This window comes from Dermacentor silvarum, chromosome 3 (assembly GCF_013339745.2).
Source record: "Dermacentor silvarum isolate Dsil-2018 chromosome 3, BIME_Dsil_1.4, whole genome shotgun sequence".
In the NCBI taxonomy this organism is placed as follows: Eukaryota; Metazoa; Arthropoda; class Arachnida; order Ixodida; family Ixodidae; genus Dermacentor; species Dermacentor silvarum.
This window is the reverse complement of record NC_051156.1, coordinates 196672757-196698069: the sequence shown is the minus strand read 5'-3', so window position 1 is coordinate 196698069 and position 25313 is coordinate 196672757. Positions and strand designations below refer to the sequence as shown.

The 25313-nt window shown below is 44.7% G+C and overlaps 1 protein-coding gene across 1 annotated transcript in view; it reads right to left on the bottom strand.

The window, feature by feature from the left end:
* The window catches only part of LOC119446425 (helicase domino-like), a 116548-nt gene that overhangs the window by 11696 nt on the left and 79539 nt on the right, over positions 1-25313 (bottom strand). Inside the window, 9 exon segments of the mRNA XM_037710851.2 lie at positions 2117-2244; positions 3863-4112; positions 6285-6410; positions 11607-11963; positions 15512-15805; positions 16559-16786; positions 17550-17839; positions 18997-19156; positions 20957-20992. Of these exon segments, the coding sequence (XP_037566779.1) occupies positions 2117-2244; positions 3863-4112; positions 6285-6410; positions 11607-11963; positions 15512-15805; positions 16559-16786; positions 17550-17839; positions 18997-19156; positions 20957-20992 (1869 nt within the window).

Sequence of the window (25313 nt, the reverse complement as noted above, 5' to 3'; positions counted from 1 at the left end):
ATATTTCTGCATCTTCACAAAACTTCTCTAATCTCTTACGTTCCCAATATTGCAGATCACAATATTTACAGATCACAATATCGCTACTGAGGATAATTATTATTTAACTGCATAAACTTGCCATGACTGGTTATCTTTCCTACCAGAGCTGAAAGGCCCGGATCATCTGCCTTTACAATATGGCATAAAAGGTTTGATTGCCCACATAGGATCAGGCTGTTAGTGCATAAAGGCTGCTAAATGTGGTTATTGCATCACTCCCAAAGGACAAATGCCCTGTCAAAGGCAAGAAACATGCCACTCACAGCAGCTGCTATTCAAGTTAAAAAATATAACAATAAAAAATAAGGTTAGCCAAGCTTTTTATAGAAGCAAGACACAATTTTACCTACAGTAACAATGTACTGCGGAGATGTTTGTTTTGGGAATCTTTAAGGACATGGGTTCTCAAAGCGGGTTCCACGGAACCCAGGGGTTATGCAGGCCCCTGCTCGGGGTTCTGCGAGCCACTGATAAATTTTTCCTGGTTCCGCGCTCGCCAAGTGGCTAAGACAGCGAACACGAGGTGCGCTCGATCCAGAGAACCTCCATTACCCCTGCCCGAGTGTCAAAAAGCCCCTCACAGTGCGTAAAAGAAACGCGTGAACTGTGCAATAAATCCACCAGCAGCTTGTAGACGCCCAACTTCCGAAAACTGGCAGCGCGCCTAAGCTTTCACACTTGAATCTCGGAGGCCATGTAACTTACCACCATGTGCATTTCTCCCATTTGTAGATAAGGTAGTTGTTGATAGCGTGCGCACTGACGTACACGTCAGAGGAATAAAAAAATAATAATAATGCGCGGAACACCGCGAATGCACGACGCAATAGAGCAATAACGGCGCTAGCATCCAACCGAAATGAAGTGGTGCAGTCTGCATCGCCATGGTCCTCAGCGGCAATCGTAGTGATAGTTGACTGACAGCAACGCCAGAATGTTTCGTGCCTAATTGTGCCCTTACAGCCTTTATTCTTGCATTTATCGCCGGGCGTAAGACCGCGTTGGTGGCTGGCCGCATGCCATCATAAGTGCGTAGTCGCTATCTATCATTGTGTCAATAGTCGTCACAGTTTCATCCGCAGCAGTTGCGGCAAACAGTAGTTTCATTTTGATTCGGTGCACGCGTCGGCTGCGTGCCTTCACAACTACATAGTCGCCATTCACGATCGCGTCGATAGCGACCGTGGTTTCGTCCGCACATGTTTCGTTTTGACTTGGTGCGTGCATCAGCCTCCTGCTTTCAGAACTGCAAGGTCACCGCCCATGATTGCGTTGATAGCGGCTGTGGTTTCGTCCACAGCGGTTGCGGCAAGCAGTAGTTTCGCTTTGACTCAGTGCAAATCTGTCGAAGATGAAGAGCACTGGTTACATCGCGATGGACAGACGATTTGTTCGCGACCAGCTCCCTGGCGAAAAAATAATCAGGATGTGCGCGTGGTAGTGAAAAGCGAGTCTCAGATGAAGACGCGCACCGCAGCCACACCGCGAAGGAAGTCGCGAGGCCTTCGCCGCTGCGAGCGCTAATCAGTCATGAGATGACGAGAATTTCAGCTTCCACACTGCTGGTGTGCAAAATAGAAACAAGATTTGCTGATTCATTCTGTAAATAAAAGCGTATTGACGTAGTAAGCATTTGTTTATTGTTTTCTTGGTACCCTCGATAATTAGACATTCAGTTAATTCGGAGATTTTTTTTTTGGTCCCGTAAAATCAGAATTAACTAGGTTTTACTGTACTCAAAGTAGAGTCGGCACTAATTCTAATACCTCTTGTGATGAAATGCGATAAGCACTGAAAACTGTCATTCTTTCTTGGCATATGCTCCTGGTTGCGATGCTGTCTTCTCTTGGCTCATAACGATTGCACCCAGTTTGGACCATGCGGGTTGCACGTCACCGTCAAAGGAGCCTGCCCAAACAATACCACTGTTGGCCCCAAACATGTTGCACGTAGATACGCCTAGCCTCTCTTTCGAGGGGGGGGGGGGGGGTGCATTACCTCCGCCAGTGTAAATTGTACAGGTAAATTTGCATTGTCTCTAACATAATTAAAAGAGGGCAGCGCGAAGCATTACCTGCATCCTCTGCTGTTGCTGGTGTTGCCGCAGGAAATTGCCTTGACGCATTGCCTGCAGCTGAGAAGCAGTGAGACTGCGGCCCCCTTGCACACTGGCCACCCCTTGTGCTGCGGTCACTTGGCTCACTGCGCGGAACAAGCCAAGAGGAGGCAGTGGAATAAGACTTCAGGCCAATCTTGGGCCACCCAACATGCAACACATGCACTGAAACCGACACAAGCATTACAGGCATGACTTTACATATACTATACAAGGGCAATGAGGCTTCTTTCTCAACCCCAGTAGCTACATTAAGACAGAGATAGAATAAAGAAATTGCTCAGGCAACGCGATTTTTGTGTACATTAAAGAAACCCAACAGTTCGAGTTAACAGGCTAACCCCACTATGGTCTCTCATATAGCTTCAGTGCTGCTTTCACACATTTTACTTTAATGTTGCCATTACAACATGGCAACTATACTGGACAGCAACTGTGATGACAACATATGCCAGCCTACTAATGGAGCTGGAGTGTCCTTATACAGTCACCAACCGATAATTCAAACTTATATAGTTCGAATAATTAGGAGACCGCAACAACTGATTCGCCAGAAAATGTTTTGATTCTATAAGTGTCCAAAAGATATTGTCAACATGCACGCACGCATGCATGCACACGCTCTCTCGCGCACACACACACACACACACACAAACACACAGATTCAGCAAAATGAAATACAAGTCTTATTCCAAAAGTGAGCAAAAAAATAAAAGCTCTTCAACGCACTGCTGCATGATCATATGCTTACATGCGACCTAGTTCAGTCTGTACTTCAGCCACTGTAATTCTGTTCCTACAGGTGAGAAATCACGGTCAATGCATTCCCCAAATCTCCATCCGCTATCAACTTGAACACTCATCAAATGTGCTCCGATTTCAGAACGATTGCAGTCATCATCCGGCACTTCCCTTGGTTCATCGGCATCATCGTCGGCGCAGACCTCAGCAATGTTGTTGGCCCTGTTTGAAGTTACTTCGCGATTCAGACTAGCAAAAATTTGAAACAGCAACCAAAGAAGTCGCCCAAGACCTTGTCGCTAATAACGCAAAAGGAAACAAACTCTAGGCTCGAGGAACATAAGCAACAAACATGCGAACACAGCCTTGACAACTTAGTTTGGCTGGGCTTGTTTCGTGGCTTGGATGTGGTCGGTAGCATGCTTTGCTACTTTGAGGACGTTTGAGCATGTTTGAGGACGTGCCGGCATTCTATCAAAACAAAAACATCCCACATTTTGCTTGCCCTGGTGACTGAACTAGCACGCGATCATGTAGACGGAGTCCAAAATATTGAATGGTATGCTATAATGCGTAAATGCCTAGTCGTCCTTGTGCAGTGCTCACAGAATGAAACTTTAGATAGAACACTACATACGTGCAACCAATTGAGGGTACCGTATCTTGTTGCTACAAATCTAGTCACTAAAGGTGATGTGAGCTCTGACCTAAGTAACAGGCAAAAATTATGCCACGTAGCATGACAGATGGTGGAAACGAAAGTATGCGCATTGATTTTCCCTAAAAAATAACGCATTTCATTCCATGAGCACTGTGCATATTAGATTACATATGCACCACATGGCAAGTGATGGTGCCACGAAGTTGTCCAATTAACTGAGCATGTCCAGATTATCAGTGAGCGAATGCAAAAGCAATCCCTGTAATAAAGTCAAATGTGTGAATGGCCAGTCAGTTGCTCACCAGCCGCTACAGCTGAGATCCTCTGCGGAGCAGGCTGCAGCTGGGCGGAGGTGAGGTTGGTGACCGAGACCACAGCAGGAGCGCTGCCGCCTGCAGTGGTGATGGCACTGCTGACCGGCAGCCCACGAACTTGGCCCGTTGCCACGGCAACCATCTCCTGGACTGTCATGGTGGTGGTGGCGGTGACGACTGGCGGCTGCGGTCGCTGCGGCCGTAGAGCAGCAGTACTCAGAGTAGCCACTGCCGTAACCTGGTTTAAGAAAGCGCAATGCCATTTTCACGTCATCTTCACAGTGTGCAACGTAAACGAGAGACCTGTCAAAACAGTTCACTTCTCACTAACAGGTGGCACTGTACAAACTACAGTTAAACCTCAACATAACGAAAGTCGCTAAAATCATCATTTACTTCGTTATGTCGAAATATTGTTATAATGAAATTATGCAAGGGAGTACAATTGCCAACCCGATTTTTCTTACACGAAAGGGGCTGTGAAAGTTTCCCAACTACCGGGCAATCAAAAAAATGAATTTCGATGACAAAATAAAATTCATGTTGTTGAATTTGTGAGTTGGCCGTATGAAGCGAAGCCTGCTACACTTTCATGTCCACTCTGCCGTCGCGACTGACGGTGTCACCAGCAGTGGGACTATGCTATCAGCAGACCGATCTCCATATCGTCGGACTAAAGCAGCATCAAAACCCGTTGAATGCTGCAAAGACGGCTGCGCTTCAAAATCAAAGTAAATTGAGGCGGCGGGTAACCACCTGATGCTGTCAGCCGTAAGTATGTTTGTACCAGTACATCTCATGAGCAATCGAGCACGTGATCACATGCATTAATTAGATTGTCTAGTAGAGTTGGGTGGGTATGCAGCACCCTCAGTGTCTGAAAAATCAGCCAGCAACTGCACTGAGCAAAAGCATCTTAGCATGAAAGAGCTTTCATAATGAAAGTGGCATGTCACTGCCCTTGCAAGCCACGCGAAAACTTGTTCTGTCACTATCTTGTGATGACAATGGCGATGGCTCTGACGCTCACTCAGCTGCCGCATGGCTGTTACAAACGCTATTTTTGGGGCGTTCTAAGACTCTAAAGAAAGTGGATATTTGCATTTCATTCAGTTGTCAACATTTTGCAAGGGTAGCTCATGAGCATTATTTCTTTCCTCCTTCGGGGTGGCGGTGTTAGCTTGCTCAACAAAAATTTCAATGAATCAAGAGTATGCCTGTTGCAGACTATATTGTGGCAGTAATTTTGATGCATTAAATTCTACAGGACATTGATGAGAAACAATGAATACTACATTGTGTCAGAAACTTTGTTAAAGGGACACTAAAGGAAAACAATAAATCAACTTAGACTGATAAAGTATTCTTCGAAAACTCTGCTGTCGTTAATTACACTGCAATAATTAGAAGAGGAAATGAAGCTCAAAGTCAATTTTCTTGAATTTCGCACGGAAACCCCAATGTGAGCACTTCAGCGTGACGTCATGACTTCTAAAGTAATTTTTTGTATTTGGGCCACGTTGGCTCGGTAAAAGTTCGCGAAACTTGCCATATTCAGTCTTGGGCTCCTTTAGAACACAATGTAGTCAATTTTTACCGCTAAAGAATCAACTGAAACCTAGAAGACGCTGTCAAAATCCATGACGTCACAGTGAGCTGATGCGGGAACTTCAAGGTGGCTTCGCCACCCGCCTCTGTGCTTTTCGTTTCTTTCTGGCTTACCAAGCGGCTTCTTGCGGTAAGAGTGGTGTTTTCGGTATTGTGGAAGGGTAATCTACTGATACAGAAGAAATCGTTTTTCCCTTTAGTGTCCCTTTAAAGTGTTATTCATTTTGCAGAGCTTCGATGTGTAACAAGGTATTTTTGTGTCAGATTCAACTTCTTTATGAGGTTTAGGGGTACAACAGAAACTTGTCCTTGCTGGATACCTTTCATGCCCACTTGTGGTTATGGTGCAGCTGACTTCCATTATTTTGACTCCAGTGAGGCACCAAAATCGGATTCAATATCAACGCTTTCTGAAAAGTGCAGGGGCTTCCCTTGACTTCAAATTATAAGGAGAGTTGAACTCACCCATATTTTTTAACTGAGGGAAGTCAAATGCACGGCCCCCTTCAATTCAGTCTAGAACGACAAAATACAGTGCTGCTCAATGAAGAATCATATATTACAGAGCAAATTTAGTGTCTGAAAGACAGTGCTAGATTTTAAGGAAAGCCACACAAACCTGCAAAAGACATATTCTTCATTACTGTATCATCAATCTGCAGACTGCAATCTGGGATTACATTTTTATTTCTTTACAGAACAAGGCGACAGTGGTCTAGACAGCTGTGATGGAGCACAAGCCTCACGGAATGACTGCCTTTTTCTTTTTTTTTTTCAAAGTACTTCAGGAGTATTGACTTACGGGAACCTTGGTGAGAGCAAACGTCGGGGTAGCGCTGACGACACCACCTGCAGCAGCTGTCGTGGCTGTAACTGCAGTGCTAACCAAAATGCCACCAGATTTGGCCAGTGCCACCGTGGTAACATTCTGAAACGAATCAAGACAGGGGGAGAAATGATGTAGCAACATTGCAGGCCACTGCACCACCTGGCCTAATAGCATTTTATGTAAGCCCTTGTTTGCAAAACTTGCAGCTGGAAGCCATAATGTGGGATTTGCATCATATTCACTAAAGACCAGGTGCACGTGTCATCTGCTTAGGTGGTACTTTAAAGGCTGTCACTAACAAAATGAGGCAATTACCAGACTTGCAGCTTTGCCAATATTGCTTCAACAGCATATACAAATCATTTACGTATAACCAATTTAGCCAAAATGAAATTCTGCTGCAGTTGGCCGTTCTCGACAACCTCAGCTAATCATGAATGATTGCCACTTACCGTATTTACTCGATTCTAATGCACCCTCGATTGTAACGCACACCCATTTTCCGTGACCAAAAGAGAGAAAAAAAAAATCCTTTACAGTACCGCGTACCTCATGCTTTCATACAGAAATACAACTTTCTCTCATTTGGAAATTCAAAGATTTACTCCCAATATACTAAAGTTGCAATGAATAAAATAAAGTCACAGTTTCACCTGAAAGGCGAAGCATCGATTGCGATAGCAAATTACTAGGCAGCTATACGAAGTAAGGATAGTAGTTTTATTGGCCGTATAGACTTGTAAACATTCGCTTACTAACTAAATTAATAAGCATGGTGTCACGTGCGCACAAGCAAACATGAACACATCTCGCTCGATGACCGCGGAAACTCGCTGTGATAACGCTGAAGTGACGAAGTGTGGCAGCAGCAGCGAATGAATTGACCTTCGTGCGAGCACGCCTCTCGCTTGAACGCGAACTATAAGCAGCGAAAACACGGCGCGCAATGGTCTCTCTCCCCGTCACGGATCGCTTTCAAGATAGGGCCAAGGCGATCGTATCGCCGAAGTGGATTTTCGCAGAATATGTCCTACTTCAGTCCCTTCCGCATTGCTTTGCTGGCAAAAGTCCTCTCCGTCTGCTGTTTGCACCAGTCCCGCATGCAAGTTTCGGATTCTCCGAATGCCCGTGATGCGGCCTGATTTTTGTCCGTCTCCACTCACATGATCACTTTCCTTTGAAATGCAGCTTTCTGATGAACTCGGCACTTGATCCCGATTGAGCAAATGCAAAAAACAGGAAGACAGACAGTAGACTAATGCCTAATCCAATGCGTCTTCTACTAGATGCCTGTCGCATCTGTCATTTTCCCATTGGAGCGGAGGTTCCCGTGGCTCAGGGTAGTGACGGCGAAACGCCACTCGCTGCCGACCCTACAGCCTGTTGCGGAGGAAGTGACGATTACAAGGCAGGTGCGCGCTCAACCAATGGCTTGACAAGAGACTGCGGGTCCTGCCTCCGAGATTGCAACAGACGCCGCTATAATCTCGAAGGCAGCACCACGTGATTAGGTTTGGAGTGGCCGCCGCGGCTAACCCTCGCGACCTACCCTAGTGGAGAGGAGGAAAGAGGAGATGGGCAGGAACAAAGCTTCGAGAGCTCACATGGCAGGCATCTTCTAAAGGAGGCAGTGCCTAAGCACACGTACTACAGTACATGGAGGAAGCTACGGCAGCTAGGCTCGAAGCGCGTACGACGCAGCCATTTCGAAATGCCGATGGTGGTATAGTAACGCAGATTTAGGGTCGTACTCGGTTCTAACGCGCACGCAATTTTTGGACCCGTTTTACTGGGAAAAAAGTGAGCATTAGATTCAAGTAAATACGCTATTTTGGCGTATGACAAGCCCTCCTCAAAATTTAAATGGCGGTAGACATTGTTTCTATCATCATCGCTATAGTTAAATTTCCCACAATATTTGCAGACACACTTCTGTGTACTAACCACATTAATGTATTTAGCGCTTACCTCATGTGTTCGTGAGCTCAATTATGTATTATGCAAATTATGTACTAATGTACAGTAGAACTTCGTTCACACGTTTTAGGGAATGTTTTAGGGAAGAAGTAGCAAGAAAACTTAAGATCCGAAGTCACTAAAAAATTTGACCGACTCAACCGTAATGCGAAGCGTTGAGCCAATCCTTGCAGCATGAGATGTCGATGCACACACAGCTTGCAGGGCCCAAGCGACCTCAGACGCGCATTGTTGCTTTTGCAGTTTCTGCACGCCTTACCTTTTTTGCATAAAGATAGTAGTATTATCGTCCGCATCAACTTGCAAACATTAGCTTATTAACTTTATTAACAAGCATGCTGTCAGCACGCATAGGCAAACATGAACACACTACACTTGATAAGCGCGGACCCGCTGTCAAAACGCTGGCGTGAGGAAGCGTGGCAGCACCAGCGAGCGATGTGACCTTCATGCTGTCTACTGCTTCAACGCAAACTGAGCGCCAAGAACACACAGCACGCACAAAGCTACGAGCCGCCGACGCACCTACAATGCCTAGACTCTGCCCTCAACATAGATTACTGTCAAGATAAGGCTAGCGTGACCACGTGTGACCATGCACTACGCAGTTGATGCCAGAGTACAACCTACAACTCCCCCGGTGCCTCAAGCGCGACGGAAGAAGGCGCGCTTCCTCCCCACTTTTCCTGCGTGCGAAATTTAGCCGCAGTCGTCGGCTCCCCTCGCACGCTTTCACTCGCACATACAGCACACCGTGCGACAACGACATTATCGTCCTTGGACTTTATATGAAACATCTTAGACTTTATATGGAAAACCAATTTCAGGACCCCAACGCATCATAGACACCACCTTTGGATAGTAAATACGGATCTCAAAGGCCATGCTTTTGGTGATGGAAATCGAAAATACGTCATAGGTGTCGTCCCCGGCACTTAGTGCAGCCAATCCCATCGTCAAGCCCCAAAGCCAAGCAACATGAAAGTCAACATGGCCGCTCGGGGCGGCAGTTCCCAACGCATAATGCGGGAACAGTCCCACAGTTGCAACGCAACAGCAGGGTTACCAATGCATTCGGTCCAATGGGACCTATGCTGGGACCGGCCGAAAACGACCAGCCAGGAAAACAGCCAGGAAAACAGCCAGGAAAACAGCCAGGAAAACACAGCACCCGGGAACGTAACAGCAGGGTTCTACTGTACAGTGCACTGTTTGAAGATGACAGCGATACGCAAGAATGCGACGAGGCTGGCAGCAATAACGACGTAGAATGAGCTCAGCATGTTCATATTCAATAAATGCGGCTTTCATTTTGTGATCGCTGTCCTTGCTTCTTTTTTTTCCTGGCTTCGGACTTTTGGGGGTCGGCATAGAATCAGGGCTGGCCTAGATTCAAGTAAATATGGTAGCGGCCAGAAACAAATACAGTGTAGACCGCTTATAAAGTAAGTCGCTGGAGTCGCGAATATCTGCACTATAAGCGGTACTGCACTATAACCAAAAGAACGATTTTCAAGCACTGCACGTATGCAAAACATGTAGACCAAGCATGTATACGCGCTTTGTACTACCGCGCACACATCGCGATTACGTTTTCGCCAGTGAGCTGGCGAAAACATAATTGCGATGTAGCCGGTGCTCTTCAAACTCGACAACTTTGCACCGAGTCAAAAGGAAATAACTGTCTGCCACAACCGCTGTGGAAAAAACCGTGACCGCTATCGGCACGATTACGAACGGCGACTTTGCTGTGCTGAAGGCACGTGCCTGACGCAAGCACCAAGTCTGGACGAATTAACTACCATTCGCAGCAACAACTGCAGTCGAAACCGCGGTCGCTATCTATGCGATCATCGATGGCGACTGCGCAGTTTTCTAGGCATGCGGCTGAAGCGCGTACCGAGTAAAAACGAAACTACTGTTCGCCGCAACCGCTGCGGAGACAACCACGGCCGCTATCGACGCGATCGTGGATGACGACTACGCAGTTACGAAAGCCCGCGGCCAACGCGGTGTTATACCGCGGCGGTAAACGCAAGAATTCCGGCTTTAAAGACACAAATAGGCTCGAAGCGTTCCGGCGTTGCTGTCATTCACGTACGATTTCAACTGATGGCTGTGGCGATGCGGACTCCGCCGCTTCGTTTCGGTTGGACGCTAGCGCCGTTCTTGCTCTTTTGCGTCGCACATTTGCGGCGCTCCTCACTCACCAAGCTCCAAAAGTATTCTGGATTAACCGATGTGCGGCCAAATAAGTCCGAATTAACGAGAGTTTAATTGCATTGAATAATGCATGCGCCGGCCGGTAGCACGCATCTTGTTGAGAAGCGTGCTCGCTGCCACCCTTGTCGGTGAGATTTTCCCGCGGAAGCCGCATTATAACCGGTATTTCATCGTACGCGGCTGCACTGTAAGCGGTATGCGTATACATGGAGTGCTATGGGAAAATTAACGGGAGTCTGAAAAGACCGTACTATATCCGGTCCTGCACTATAAGCCGTTACATTATAAGTGGTCTATACTGTATTATGATCACAGTTTGGCGATGTACTGAACGTTGGTGCCAATAAGAGCATGTTTTCTGGGAATGTATTAACCAGTAAAAAAGAAGCGTAACTCTATTGGATCATTTTTTATATCCTGGATCATGAACGTTGGTCCTGGGAAATCAAACGAAACGGGATTATGTCAACGAGGTTCTACTATATTTCCATCCCTTATGTAATACCCCTATCAAGGGGTCTTTAAGATATACTGAAGATATGATGGCACATCTCATCAAGAAATGTGCTTTCTGGTCATTAAAAAAAATATCCTTAGCAGGGCAACTGCAACGAAATTTCAGTTTGGCTAGCTTTGCTATAAATTAGTCCCAGCAAGAGATGTTTCCGTGCACCACGACCACCGGGCACTCGAGCTGGCTTGCATGGTCGCGGCTGGAGGACCACAGAGACCAATCACAGCGAGTCTGAGCGTCTCGCACAGCGAGAGGGCTCGTCGTGACACCCTGCAGCGGCCTTGGTATTTACGCTACGCAGCAGCATGGCCTCTTGCACGCAGAGATCATACTGAGGGGCCCCGGGTTCAGTCATGCATAACTTCCAGCAAGCTGAAATGACAACAGTTCTCTGTCTCTCTCCCTCTCTCTCTTTTTTTCCTTTACCGGTACCGAAAACGGATACTTCTGTAAACTTCTCATGCTGCTACTGCTCATACATCAGATTTTCATCAGATCTACAATACATTAATTAAACTAGCCTTTGTTTACGTGGTCCGAAATTTCATTGCAGGTGGGTTTTTTAAAAACACCTCACTTGCCTTGGACAGCTGGGCTGCAACTGGCTGTAATTGCTGCGCCTGGCCAAGAGTGGCCAGGACAGCCTGAGTGGCAGCCACCTGCTGCTGTTGCTGCTGTTGCTGTTGGACAAGCAGCGCAGCTGCGGTGGCCGGGCTGGCAGCAGCCACGACCCCTGCTGTTGCGGGACTCGCTGCGGCCACCAGGGCTGCCGCAGCCTGGCCCGTCACTGCCTGGGCAGCTGCCACGGCTGCCGGCTGCGACAATGTTTGAGTGCCTGCTGGTGCCGCCTGCCCCACCACCTGCGGCTGTCCCTGTTGGTGCTGCTGCTGCTGTTGCTGCTGTTGTGCTTGCTGCTGGCGCTGGGCCTCTGCCGCCACCTGCAGATGCAAATCTACAGTTGAAACTCCTTTTCGGCAGCCAAAAGTATATCTTAAGCAAAGAAAATTTTAGAGCGCAGCTCTTGGGCGGTCGCTCCTGCGTTTCGCGCCGGCGTTTTCCCTCGACATAACCGAGCAAACGAGCACAGCGAAGGATGAAAGAGCGAACGCAGAGCGCAGTGGGGGATGAAAGACGGTGATAGCGAAGAGAGCGCAGGGAGGAAAGCGGAGGAGGAGAACGCAGCGGAATCACGAGGTGGAAAGCAGAGGAAGAGGGTATGGCGAAAGCGTGAGAAGAAAAGCATAGTGCCACGCAAGACGGGCTCTGTGGCGACGATGGCTACAAGATGGTGCCAGAGTAGCACGCGCCTGTCCACCATGACACCACCAATACCATATATGGAAACAAAGCGTTGCATGAGAGGAGGTCTGTCTGCGGCGGCTGCTGTAAATCACGCCCACGCGTCATCCACGTGCTGCCGCTTGCAATCTCCGGATTAGCGAGGCAGTTGCACGACACTTCGCTCCGTTTGCAACATACCGCACGAGAAACATTGTCCGCACCAGCCAATATATCGCGAAATGAAAACAGGTATACAACTGCGCTCAAATTTCGCATTAGGGAATATCGTAATTGTCGGTTAATTTTTTTAGAATGAAATTCTAGGGTTTCACATGCGACAACCACCATCTGATTACAATGCATGCCGTAGTGGGGAACTGTGGATTAATTTTGACTACCTGGGTTTCTTTAACGTGTACCTAAATTGAAGAAAATGAGCGTCGTTGCATTTCACCCCCATCGTAATGTGGCTGCAGCAGCCAAGATCACGCATGCGACCTCAAGCCCAACGGTGCAACTATTTCTTCACCACTGCTGACAGAACACGCCGCACAAAATACTGTCGAACCTCGTTATCGAAACTGTGTATAATAAAATATTGGGTGCAACGAATCAAGTGAAGTTCCCCTTGATTATAGAGATTGATATTGTAGTACATGCAATAATGGATATAACGAAGCAATGGATATAATGCAGTAATCCTGCCTCCGCCTTCAACTTTGTTATAACGAAGTTTTACTGTAGCCCCATTAAACAAGTTGTGCCTTAAGGTGGCGGTCCCACTCCGGCGGCACGAGCCCCCCGTTTTCAGTACTTTTGGAGCAACTGTAGAGGCTCTTCTACTTAGGATATGAAGTTGTCGTATAAACCACAAAAAGCTTAATTCTTGTAGATTCCAACTATATATAATATAAAGAAATTAGTTGATGTGATTTAGAAATAAATGTTGAAGAACAAGCATGAGATACATGGTTTTTGCGAACTGTGTCTCACTTGTGGCCATATTTAGAAGAAACTACCGCGCTTACTGCATTGCGGTTTGCTCTGTAGCTTTAGGACATATTTTTCTAGTTCCTAGACGTAGCAAAATAATTTTGAATTTTTACTTTTTGGATAATCTGCTTTTGAATATTGCCAAATATCGCAAACTTCTGTTGTAAACAGCCCGATAACTACACACTCAAGGAAGCTAAGTTTTGGATAAATTAGAGTTCAAGGAATGTCCATTTAGGACGCAAAATTTCATTCATGTAACTTTATTAGTTTTCCTAATAATGCGGCCGAAATTAAGCAATATTTAGAATTCTGGTTTTTTTTTCCCATTTTTGCGGGAAGGTACTAAAGCTACGAAGCTGCGGTTTAAAACTAATAAAGGTACATGAATTAAATTTTACGTCCCAAATGGAAATTCCCTGAACTCTACTTTATCCAAAATTTAGCTTCCTTGAGCATGTAGTTGCCGGGCTGTGTACAACAGAAGATTGTGATATTTGGCAATTTTCAAAAGCAAATTATCCCAAAAGTAAAAATTCAAAATTATTTTGCTATGTCTAGGAACTAGATAAATATGTCCTAAAGCTACAGAGCAAGCCGCAATGCAGTAAGTGCCGTAGTTTATTCTAAATATGGTCACAAGCGAGACACAGTTCGCAAAAACCATGTATCTCATGCTTGTTCTTGAACATTTATTTCTAAATCACATTAATCAATTTTCTTATATTATATATAGTTGGAATCTACAAGAATTAAGCTATTTATGGTATATACCACAACTTTATATCCTAAATTGAAGAGCCGCCAAGGTTTCTCCAAAAGTACTGAAAACGGGGCCGCTCATGCCGCCGGAGTGGGACCGCCACCTTAACTGAAGTGGTCTTGTGTAGCGATACTCAGTAGTATGAAGTGAAGTGGAGTGGAGTCACCAAAAGCAAGCAGAGAGTGCAACTGACTTGCAGCTCAATGCCTGTGCTTTTTTTTTTTTTTCATTGCCGCTGCTGGACAACAATGGCAAAAATAAATTGCGCACCCAAAGGTGTGTGCGCGGCTACGCGCACCATGACTGAAGATGCAAAGCGTATAGCCTAAGCATAAAAGTCGTACTTTGATGTCTGCAATACGTGTGAAAGGCAAGAAACGTTATTCAGCTCCGTGCTTGTGTGTGTAGCAGCCTTTCCCTTTCTGTACCATTTAGCCCCAAAAAAGCACAAACACCATTCCACTTCGAGGAAAATTACAACTTGCTTACATTGATTTCTGGCTACGGAGACACATTAATTTTTAGAAAAACTATGAAATGTTGCATCAGTAAAAATCATTTAGCATGATTTGAATACTGTAATAAAATTTTCTAACATATAGATTTAGGATTTTACGCAACAAAACTACAATCTAATTATGGGGCAAGCTGTATTGGGGTACTCCAGATTAATTTTGATCACCTGACGTTCTATAACCCTTTGACTGCCGTGTTTTTTTTTTCAGTTTTTTTTTTTTTTCGCATGCTAGCTTAGTTGACATTTTGTGCTACATAAACTGTTTCTTCATGTCGCTTTCTTCTGACAAAATTCATCAACAGTTTACAAATCACTTCGTCTGTCAAAGTGCAGATGGACCTGCCGCACTTGTTTGCGATGGCTGTCCTGCTGAGACAGGGTGACAAAGCACCAAGACATTTGCTCCACCTGCTATTACAAACTTAACTTACATATGTGTTTTAGGTGTTTTTACGACCTCCTTATAGATCGTACAACAGGTACACAATGTTCATTTTTGCGCAAGTTGTTTCTTCAGAGGCAAGGAATGAGCTGAAAAGACAAAATGAGCATACTCGGGAGTAGCAGTCAAAGGGTTAACATGCACCTAAATCAATGTGCATGAGCGTTTTTGCATTCTGCCCCTATTGAAATGCAGCTGCCGTGGACGGCATCAAACCAGTGACCTTGTGCTTCGCAGTGCAACGCCACTGAAACTGAGCTATAGCGGCAGATGAATAATTAATAATTGCCTTGCTGAACTATCCACAAGCAAAACTCGCTTCACAGTATCAAAAACACTAGTATGGGCATTGCGTTGCATTACATTTCCCGCACAATTTTGAAGTTCGCGCAGCAAATTTGGTATGTTGGCCTTTCTGCAGTCACCCATGAGCTATGCAACTGCACGATAAAGAGTTATCTCTCATCCCTGCGATAGAAACACTACTCACGGCGGCAGCCATTTGGCTCTTCTGTTTCTCCTTGGCAATGCGTTCCGCCCGGATTGCCGCCAGTTTGGCCGGAGGGTGGGGCTGATCGTAGGAGATGCCATTGTCAGCCAGCACGGCCGCATGCTTGGGGTTCTTCACTAATGGATTGGCTGTGAAGGTGGGCTTGAGGGTGGGCGTCCGCTTGCTGGCCACAGCACGGATCGTGTCGAACCGAGTGTTGTAAAGCATGGTGAAGGCCTGGTTGCAGTCCTGGGAGAACAGCTGCCCCGTCCTCATGGGCTTGTTGTTCTTGGTCTGGAATGGAAGAAACCAAGCTTGGCCAGTCACACACTGATAAAAATGGATAGTGACAACAATTATACGGACACTCGAGGCGGTATGTGCCACCGGTGCCGTCTGCAAACTATTAAACGGGTTGACGATGCAAAAACTGCTGAAAAAATTCCACACAGAAAACTACATGTCCTTCCTCTCAAGGGAGCCCCATTTCCAGCCAGAGAGTCAAGGTCATGTGTACAAATGCCTTTATGTAAGAAGCACTTGCCAGCAATGTTACCGACTATGGCACGTGACCTTGGTGCCTTGGTGAATTGTCCAATACAGTGCTCACCATACCAGCATGGAAAATGGGCCGTATAGTGAAATGAAGAGAAGAAAAAAATGAAAGATTCAAAAGGAGGAGCTCATGACGTAAGCGCCACGTAGTTCCCCGCCTCCGGTGTGGGATAAGGCAGGGATTGTGGTTTCCTAATTCAGGCAGGAAGGGAGTAGTGTCTACGTTGGTATCAAAGCTCACGAACTGGCAGCATGGCAACGCAGCATTTAAATTTGTACTCTCTCTTCTAATAACAAACCTACTAAAAAATTCTTGAGATAAAACACTCCCTAGACAGCACCCTACAACTTCAAGTGTATAACCTAAATTTGCAAGGGGGCCTGGTGAAGGGCTCTTTAAACAGCATGCAGCTTCCAGAGCAAGTTACTCAGCCTGGCGATACCACTGGCACAAGGGTGCAAGGTATCCACGATGGTATAGTGAAGTCTCACCTTGTAAATGCCCTTGGTCTTCTTCTGCTTCTTGGGGTTGGTGTCGTACAAGATCTTGCCTTCTTCGCGGGGCACAATGACGGACTCGTAGCGGTCCTTGCACTGCTTTGGGGACCGGTAAATGCGGCTGACTGTGTTAACCACGTCTGCAACTAGGTCCCAGTTTGGCGTGTGACCCGGCGAGAGCACTGTCAAGTTTAGCGGGATATCCTGCAGCTGCTGAATTACCTGAAAAATGCATCCAGCAAAATTGCACAGCAATTGTAATTGAAAACACATGGCACTCCATATACAGCAGACTCTTTTTAAACAAGCGTGGCGGGATACTGCGAACATGTTAATGCTACCATAAGTAGCACTAGTAGCACTCTGGACTGTTCAGCTTAACGGAGATTTTCTCTTCACAGGGTTAATCCTAAAGGGTTTAGACTATACGACAGACACAAGTGGTCTCTACGTGAAAGTGCAGCTACATGCTAGCCTACAAACATGCTTAAAATTTTACAATGGAGACAATTTGAGTGTGCGCTATTGTTGATGAGTGTTATAATACTAATGACAGTAAAATAAAGAAATCAGAAATGCTTTGGAATAAATGCCTTTTTATTGTCATATCTGAACATGCAAAATAAAAATTTCTTAGAAAAGTCCCCAAGCAATCTGTAATTTGTCAAGTTAAATAATGATATTAGCCGTTTATTGCATGCTATGCACGCAGAATGCAAAATCCCTGCTAATAAAATTAATGTTCTGGTAGGCGGGGACAATGAGGGGTTAGTAGCTGCGGGATGAACAGAAATCCCATCACTCACAGACACTGCCTCTCTCAAGCCAGACAACTGAACTATTTTCCACAGCAGAAGAACCACCGGCACTCGGCGTTCTCAAACTTCTGAACACCGTTCCCCAGTTCTCAATTAGTCTCCGTCCCAGGCACTGACACTGACGAGAACCAGCCCGCCATGGAGCGAGCGCAGCCACCCACACTCACCTGAAGAATCGCCCAGTCCTCGTGTATCAACCACTCCGGCATGTCCGGCGAGAGGTCTAGGAGCGGGCGTGCTGCCAGGAAGCCGCCCTGCTGAGTGAGCGGCCGCGAGGGCAAGGAAGCCAGGGCCTTGGGGGGAAGCTGACCTGCCCCGCACACCATCAGGTTCTTGACTTTCTGGAGCTTGGCCTCGCGCCGCATCTTGAGGATGGCCGCCGTCGGGCGGTCGAACAGTGATTTGGGGATGTGCACGGCATCCTCTTTGCGGCTCTTCTGTTTGCGTGCGGCTGTGACTGCACAAGCGAGGTGCAGTAAGCAGTTAGGGCAGGCACCATGTAGTTAGCACTATGCCACTGATTATAGCTAAGAAACGACTAAAAGCCCTTTATCAGGCCATTTATTCTGTTGAAGTCGCCTATTGACATGTAAAGCACAGAAACACTTTTCTGAGATTTTAATTAAATTTGTTGAATTTGAGACAAAAAGTTGCATTCTAGTGACTGATGGAGGCGGAATTTGATGGAAGCATGAAGTTTAGAAATTCGTAGCTCTACACCAAAAACAGATATTGCAGTTCTGTAAATTGCATCCATGAGACAAATTTGACATGTCAATTTATATCTTACGTTAACTTGTTACATAGTTTACAAGGGTTTTGCAAAACTTCTACTTACATATTAGTGCTTCATTTGGGAGCCATGCATAATATATCAATTCTGTCGGGTTTAGGTGTGCTATTTATTGCAATTTACAGAATTGTGATGTCGTTTTTCATTTCCGAGTTAGAGAGTTGATAATATTGTTTCCTGAAAATTTGCGAAATGCCAATTTTTATTTAAAAATTGGATGCCTAAGTAAGAAATTTGCAACACACAGTCTGGATTTAAACTTTCGCTTTTAAATGCAACAGACCTCATCAAATTTGGTGCAATGGCTACCGAGAAAAAACGATTTCTCCTTTTCCATGTATTTAGACAGGAACCCCCAAGCTATAGTTTCCTCCTAAAAGTGAACCGCAATGTCCAAGGAAGGCAAGCAATGCTAAAGGAAAGAGCGCAGTGTTGCACCACACAAGAGTTCCAGGTAGCTCGTCGATAATGTTTCTCCCAATGTTATCCAGCCACATAAAAACCCAGGGAATAAAATGTTTCTGCTGGCTTCACATTACCACGCTACATTATTAGGCTAAAGATGAATCACATTTTGTATCCATGACCAGCGGGTGGTACATGACGCACAATGACCATTCTTTTGTCCACAAACAATCCCATCTCCAAAATATTTTTTGACTGAATAGAAGTGTTTTAAGATGAAACAGGAACTATTCACGATGATCTATGGGCAATGTGCTGAACGCAGTCTACTGTGTTTCTTTCCCCTCCTGTAACAGCCTAAACAGGCTCACAGTTAGGCAGGCTTGCATAAGACAGCTACAATGGTGTCCTCTAACCTGTGGAGAGCGGGTCGACCTTGAGCCTCTTGGCCTCTTTCTTGATATACACAGCGGGCAGGCTGGATTCCGACATGACGGATGGCTCGTAGAGAAAACCCACGCTGTAGTCAATGTACAGGTCGTTCTCATCCTGAGGCGGTGTAGGAGGTGCCCAGATCTGGTTGAAATTGATGGACAGAGCAAGAGGAAACAGTCATTCCGAGTTGTGAGGATGAGAGAAGTATGGCCAGAAACTCCTATAACATTTTCCTGCCACAGTGGCTCAGTTACTGTGGCACTATTCTGTCGAGCATTGAGTGGTGAGCGTTGAACCCAGGCATTCCGAGTCTCACACGTTACGAATGTGTTCTAGTAGAGGCAGTATAAAAGTACTCGTATCACAGAAACATAAGTGCGCGCTAAGGAACCCCTCGTAGTCAAATTTATTTGGAGCTCATCATTACCATGCTTCTCACTGTCCGTGTTTTTTGCTCTGGAGCATTCAACCGAATCAACCAGTTTCTTAAATACAATCGACTTCCATTAATTCAACCCTGACAGGACCGACGAAATCTATCTAATTATCCGGAGGGTCGAATTGGTGCAGAAAAAAGAAAAGCCATGATACACCGCTGATTCATTTGGCAGTATTTGCCAGATTCTGACATGCCCCCAAATCAAATAAGTGCGCACTTTTTGTATGTCAAAAGTAGAAATCTGACGTGCACCTGATTTTCTAGCAAGAAAAATGGGTAGCGGCCTAATATGTGTTGCACACTGTCGATTGGTTTCCTATATTTGCTTCGCCACAAGTCAGCTTCACCACAATTTTATACTAGCCTGGTTGTTATAGCCCAACCTAATAAATGGGTGCTTAAAAAGTTGTGGTGTTCTGCTGTGTTGGTATTTATTGTAGAGCTTATAGGTGCGTATAAGCACTTTCTTTTAGTTTGTTTTTGTTATCAATCTTTCTACCTTATTTGTTGTTGTTATTACAGTACTTGGTGCTTTTGTATTGATCCATCTGTATTGTATGTATGCTTGTATTAAATGTATTTATATCCACTCCTGCTAGGGCTTCCTGATGGCCTGCAGTATTCTCGAAATAAATAAATTAATAAAAGAATACAACCGTGTTATGCGGCAAAGCATACAAATGCCACGTACGCGTTCTTTGGAACAATTTTCTTTATTAAAAAACATAAAAAATAGGTGTGCATTAGACTTGGGTAAAGGCCATAATCAGACACTGTAAGATATTGTTACGGCTTGAAAATCTTCCGAGGGCAGGCCGAAAATGGGTCTTTTCGACGGGAGATGAAATGTGTTGCAACTCATTCAGTGTCCCCTAAGCTCTGCCGAGACAGACACTGCCGGTAAAGGGGTCACCATAGGGGTCAGGCGCATGCATGCTGACTGGTCAAGTTCGAAATATCCAGCGAAGGTCAATTTTAGGATCGAAATAGCGAAAGCTTGGGCCACAGAAATGCATGAGCGCTGGCCGGGACATTCGATCAGGATCAAATTAAACAAAAAATTGAAGTAACTGGAGTCAAATTAAAAGAAGCCTACTGTACAATTCTACTGCCATTTTTTTTTTTTTTTTACAGATTATGCTAAAGCAATTGAGATCAACTATAAACGAAGTATTTTAGCAAATTCCCCATTAAAAGTCAGCTACAAAACATTTCAGTGACAAGCAAGGTAAACATGGCAAACAAGCCTCTTTACATAGTGGAAGTATAAATTATTATAAAGAAGTATAGTGGAAGTGGAAATATACGTGGAAGTATAAATAAGACAGAGACACCAAAGATACAATAAAGTAATCACAACATAGTACAGTCTGTACTTTCCCCAGTGTTCAACAGCCATTACACTAGGGTTAGCTACAATTACCAAAATCCCAGGCCCAACAGCTCATGCAGCACTGAGTGCCAAGAAAAGCATGCTTCGACCTGCACAAATGCTTGCTTACCGGCATCTGTTCATGTCCATTCATAGAGATGTATATCTGCAGGAAAAAAAGAAAAAAAGAAAGGTTTAGAGAGAAGTTCACAATTAATAAGCTCTCACTTGAAAAGTGATCCAAGCCATTACAGGAAATTACGCATCAGTACAGCAAAGGGCATGTTATTCACAACATTTCTCTTTCTCATCCTGCCAACACAATTGACATTACTTGCACACCAGATGACATATGTTGCCACGTGAACAGCGCCAATCAAACTTTAGCCACACTGGCTCAAAACAAGCGTATCCACCGACTCTCTTCAGGAATCTCAATGGACGGATTCAACACTGAAAGAAATGAAAAAAAAAAAAAGTAGAGGAGGAGGAGGAGGTTGTCCTGCATACTAAAGCTGGGATGCAATTGCTGCGTCTTCTTCACTACTAAAAAAGCTCTCACAAATGGCAAAGCCTCAACAGATTCTGCGACATCAACTGTGAGCCACCTACATGGTTCGCCAGCACAAGGCACAAATGCATTCCAAGGAATAAAGCTTACGTAATGCCAACGAATTCCTCAAATGCCGAGGAAAGCATTTTCTTAAACCTTTTTGCTTATCATCTTGGTGTCTTTGTTTATTCATGAATAGGGCGGGGCTATGGGCCTTCTATATTGCATGTGCATATGTACGCAAATTAAGTACACTAATTTGCCAGAGTAAAAAACCAAATGTTAAGAAACACGGCAGAACATCTCTTGCACCCAATTATCTGAAACAGCAATAACTGCCACCGACAGCTAAATGCACTTTAGCTCCAAAACTGAGTGCACGTAAATGAGCAGCAGCAGTGAAGCAAACATAAGCTAACAAAAACATGGGAAAAGAAGTGAGCCCTCTAGTTCGTTCACATTGTTGTCTATACTTCAGTATCTTTGAGAAATGACTGTTCCAAAATAAGGCCTCTCAACAGCACTTCTTTGAAGAGTATGACGACGTGCTACATTCCCAATTGTTTTCAAGTGGACAGCAACTTTAGGTACAGCTCCCGACAGCTGTAAATGGCTTTGTGAACTCAAGCCCTGGGATGAGAAAGCGTGCACTGGGAAAATACAGATACATCAACTTGTTCGAGGCATCATACCCCCAATACCTGTGGCTTCCAAATTTCTTCACACACTATGCAAACTAACTGCTTCGAAGGCGACTCAATATCAGCCTTGACACGGTGTACATATTCCATCCTTCTGTTGCTTCCTCTGTAAGTTAGGCATCGGTATGTCCATTCCGCAAAATTTTTGTGAACTTCTGCCACACAACTGCACTACATCTTGTAGATCACGAGGCTACCCACAAATCACAGCAGGGCATCAATCACAACACAGCATTCAAAGATGCCTCAACTTAGCGGGACGCTAAATGCAGACTACTGGGTTTGACCACAGTGACAGAATAGGATCCTGAAGAATCTTTGTTTTGTGCCGAGAGGTGATTCAAGCGCCGAGAAAAAATCACATCCCGAGAATTCACATCATCCAAGAAAGGAAAATTAGGAGCATCTTCTATTAGTCGGCGCAGCGCAGAAATGTCTGTCACCTTCGCCTTATTGTCTTCGTTTCTTGTGTGCGCGCTGCACTTTCAAGATGAAAAGCTACCAACTCGCCCAACTTTCAGTACTTTCACACAGGAATCCTCGCATGTCGCAAGCAATTTGCACTGTGGAAGAATTGTGCACCTCTTTTAGTTACTACTGAAGCTGTGGGGTCTCTTGAAAGGTACTTCAACATTCTCAATTCATTAAATGTCACCTTTTATGATCTCATTTTAACAATGTAGGCATCTACAATCATGTAATGCATGCCTTTGGATATTGGAACAGCATTAAAAAGTCTCTTGCTCCAAGTTTGGCAACAAATGAAGCTGCCTACATGAAAATGAGCATGATTCCCAGAGGCGCAATTTTTTTTTATCTGAACTGTGCCCATTTAGAAAGAAAGGCAGCGATGTTTATTTTACCTCCCTATCCCACAACAGCTCAATTCATTTAGGGCAACCCCATTAAAGCACAAAGTGCTAGTCATACAACTGTACTGCGCTAACCGTAACGCATTCACATTCATTTTGTAAAGTGACTTTACAGAAATTCTTGCAACCTATTCCTGATTTCTGCAGTTCTCATTACACTTATGGTAGGTCCTAATGAAAACAGCCATCACTGCAGTTGACAAACGATAACCAAATGAAGAGGATACTGGTCGACGAGCATTTTACGAATTGGAAGGCCATACACACAGCTGCAGCTATTATGCACTACACTATTAAATAAAATACCATTATACTATTCATACGCTAAACAAGGTGGCAAAGCTAATGGAGTGGAAAAGCCAACAGTGTTCCAAGAAGGGTGTTGCTGCTATGCAAGCCATACATGACAGTACTCGCGCAGTCCCCAAGAATCCAAGCCCCCAAGACTTACACTTTCGGAATGCTCCATATGAATAAGGTCATCGACTTCACAACAAGTATCCAGCCTCAAGTTAGTAGGTACACTGAATTAAGCACAACAGCGATGTGCAGAATGCAACTGCGAATTTCAGCTCGGGTGTTCATTGGGGAAGCCAACTGTTTAAATATTTTCCTAGTTTTAAATATATTTGTAGGAAACAGTCACTTTTTATGTACTTTATATTTCCTGAATTCATGCACATTTCTCATGCATGAAAATTGTTCCCCTCTGTGTTATTTTCGTAACCTTAATTGTGAAAAGCTCTCAATGTTGGAGAAACTCTCTCTCTGGTTCTACAGCTATCACTTTTTTTTTTAAGAGGACTTATTAGGATGCAATAAAAAGAGTCGTTGATTATTACTAGAAAAAGTAGTAAATCAAACAATCTTTACAACTGCCAGAGAGAAATGTATCCTGAAATGACACTGTTCCAAATTGGACTAGGACTTCAATAATTGTTCCACTACATGAACAACTGTTAACTCTAATCAATCCAGGATATTAATGTATTGAGCGATTCCGATTTTAGTAACTAGGTCCCTTCCCAAGAAAATTCGAACGTCTTAAGAACTTGATACTGTAAGACAAAAAAAAATTACTTTGTCATCAAAAAATAAGATCTCTAGATTTATTAACTGATATTTATAAATTAAAAACAACAAAATGCACAGAGGTTTTGGCATTCCAAAAACTTGTGAGCAGCTATGGTTTCCAGCTTTGAAGCACTCTACAAGCAGCTGTTGTTGCACAATACCTGACAGAGTTTGAACTCTCAAAGCTATATTGGGGCTATGAGAAACGCCATGCAAAGGGCTCCAGAGTTAATTTTTTACCTCTTGGTATTCTTCCATGTTCGCCTAAACCTACATAAACAGACACTACTTTCAAATCTGAACCTCACAGAGAAGTAACAAAGGGCAAACAGCCTTGAATTTAGTTTGCCTTGTTCAGATAAGCACAGAAGACTAAAAGACCAGCGGTACCACTCTGAACAGTGTCAAATTCCAGTGTTGTCGAATTCCATCATCTTGGCCCTTTCAGTCATTCAGAAGTGGGGAGTAGCTGCCAATCGAAACTAACAAGATGGCGATTTTGACAGTATGGTGGAACTTGACGGCGTCAAGAACAGCACACCAGCAAGGTTTCCGAGCAGAACCTACCTTCAACATAATATCTATTCTACGAAAAAAAAAGTGATAGTAACGGCTTACATATGTTCAACAGCCTTATCGCTTTCAATTGCAGTGTTGTGACAGACAAAACTAAGCATATGCTTTAGCTCCTCAAAAAAATTACGAATGCCTTGAATCGCTTTTTAAAGGCCGGCCAACTGCAACAAAAATTCACTTTGGCTAAATTCGTCATAAATAAGTACTGAACCAATCTTAGCGAAGCCGTAGAGCTGGCAATCGCATAGTTATCTTTTTAGCAGCTTTTAAACAGCACCTAAGCAGACGATGCATGCACTGGTGGTTGTCGCTATGACCAGCATGTCGCAGGCTGGCCACACGCTTGGAGCTATGTTGCCCAGAGAGATCAATCGAAGCATGCAGTTGTATCGGTGGCAACGGTATCTACACTGTACGAGTAGAAGCACCTATAGGCATAACTGCTGGAGCACCACGTTCAGGCTCGTGTGCTCCTCAGTCTGGCCATGCTTGTGGTGTGGACCAGCTTTGCCCAGCCGTAGCTTGACCGTTGGATAGTAGCCGAATTCAGGTTGTGCATTTTGAAGCACATGCGTACATGTGGTCCGAGCTTATATCGAATGTCATGCCGAGGAGCCGCATGTTCCAGGTCATGTGTCGCTTCTGGCAAATGGTAATGGCAGTGCTTTTGTGTGCGTGCATGTGTGTGTGTGTATGCTTTTGTTGTTTTTT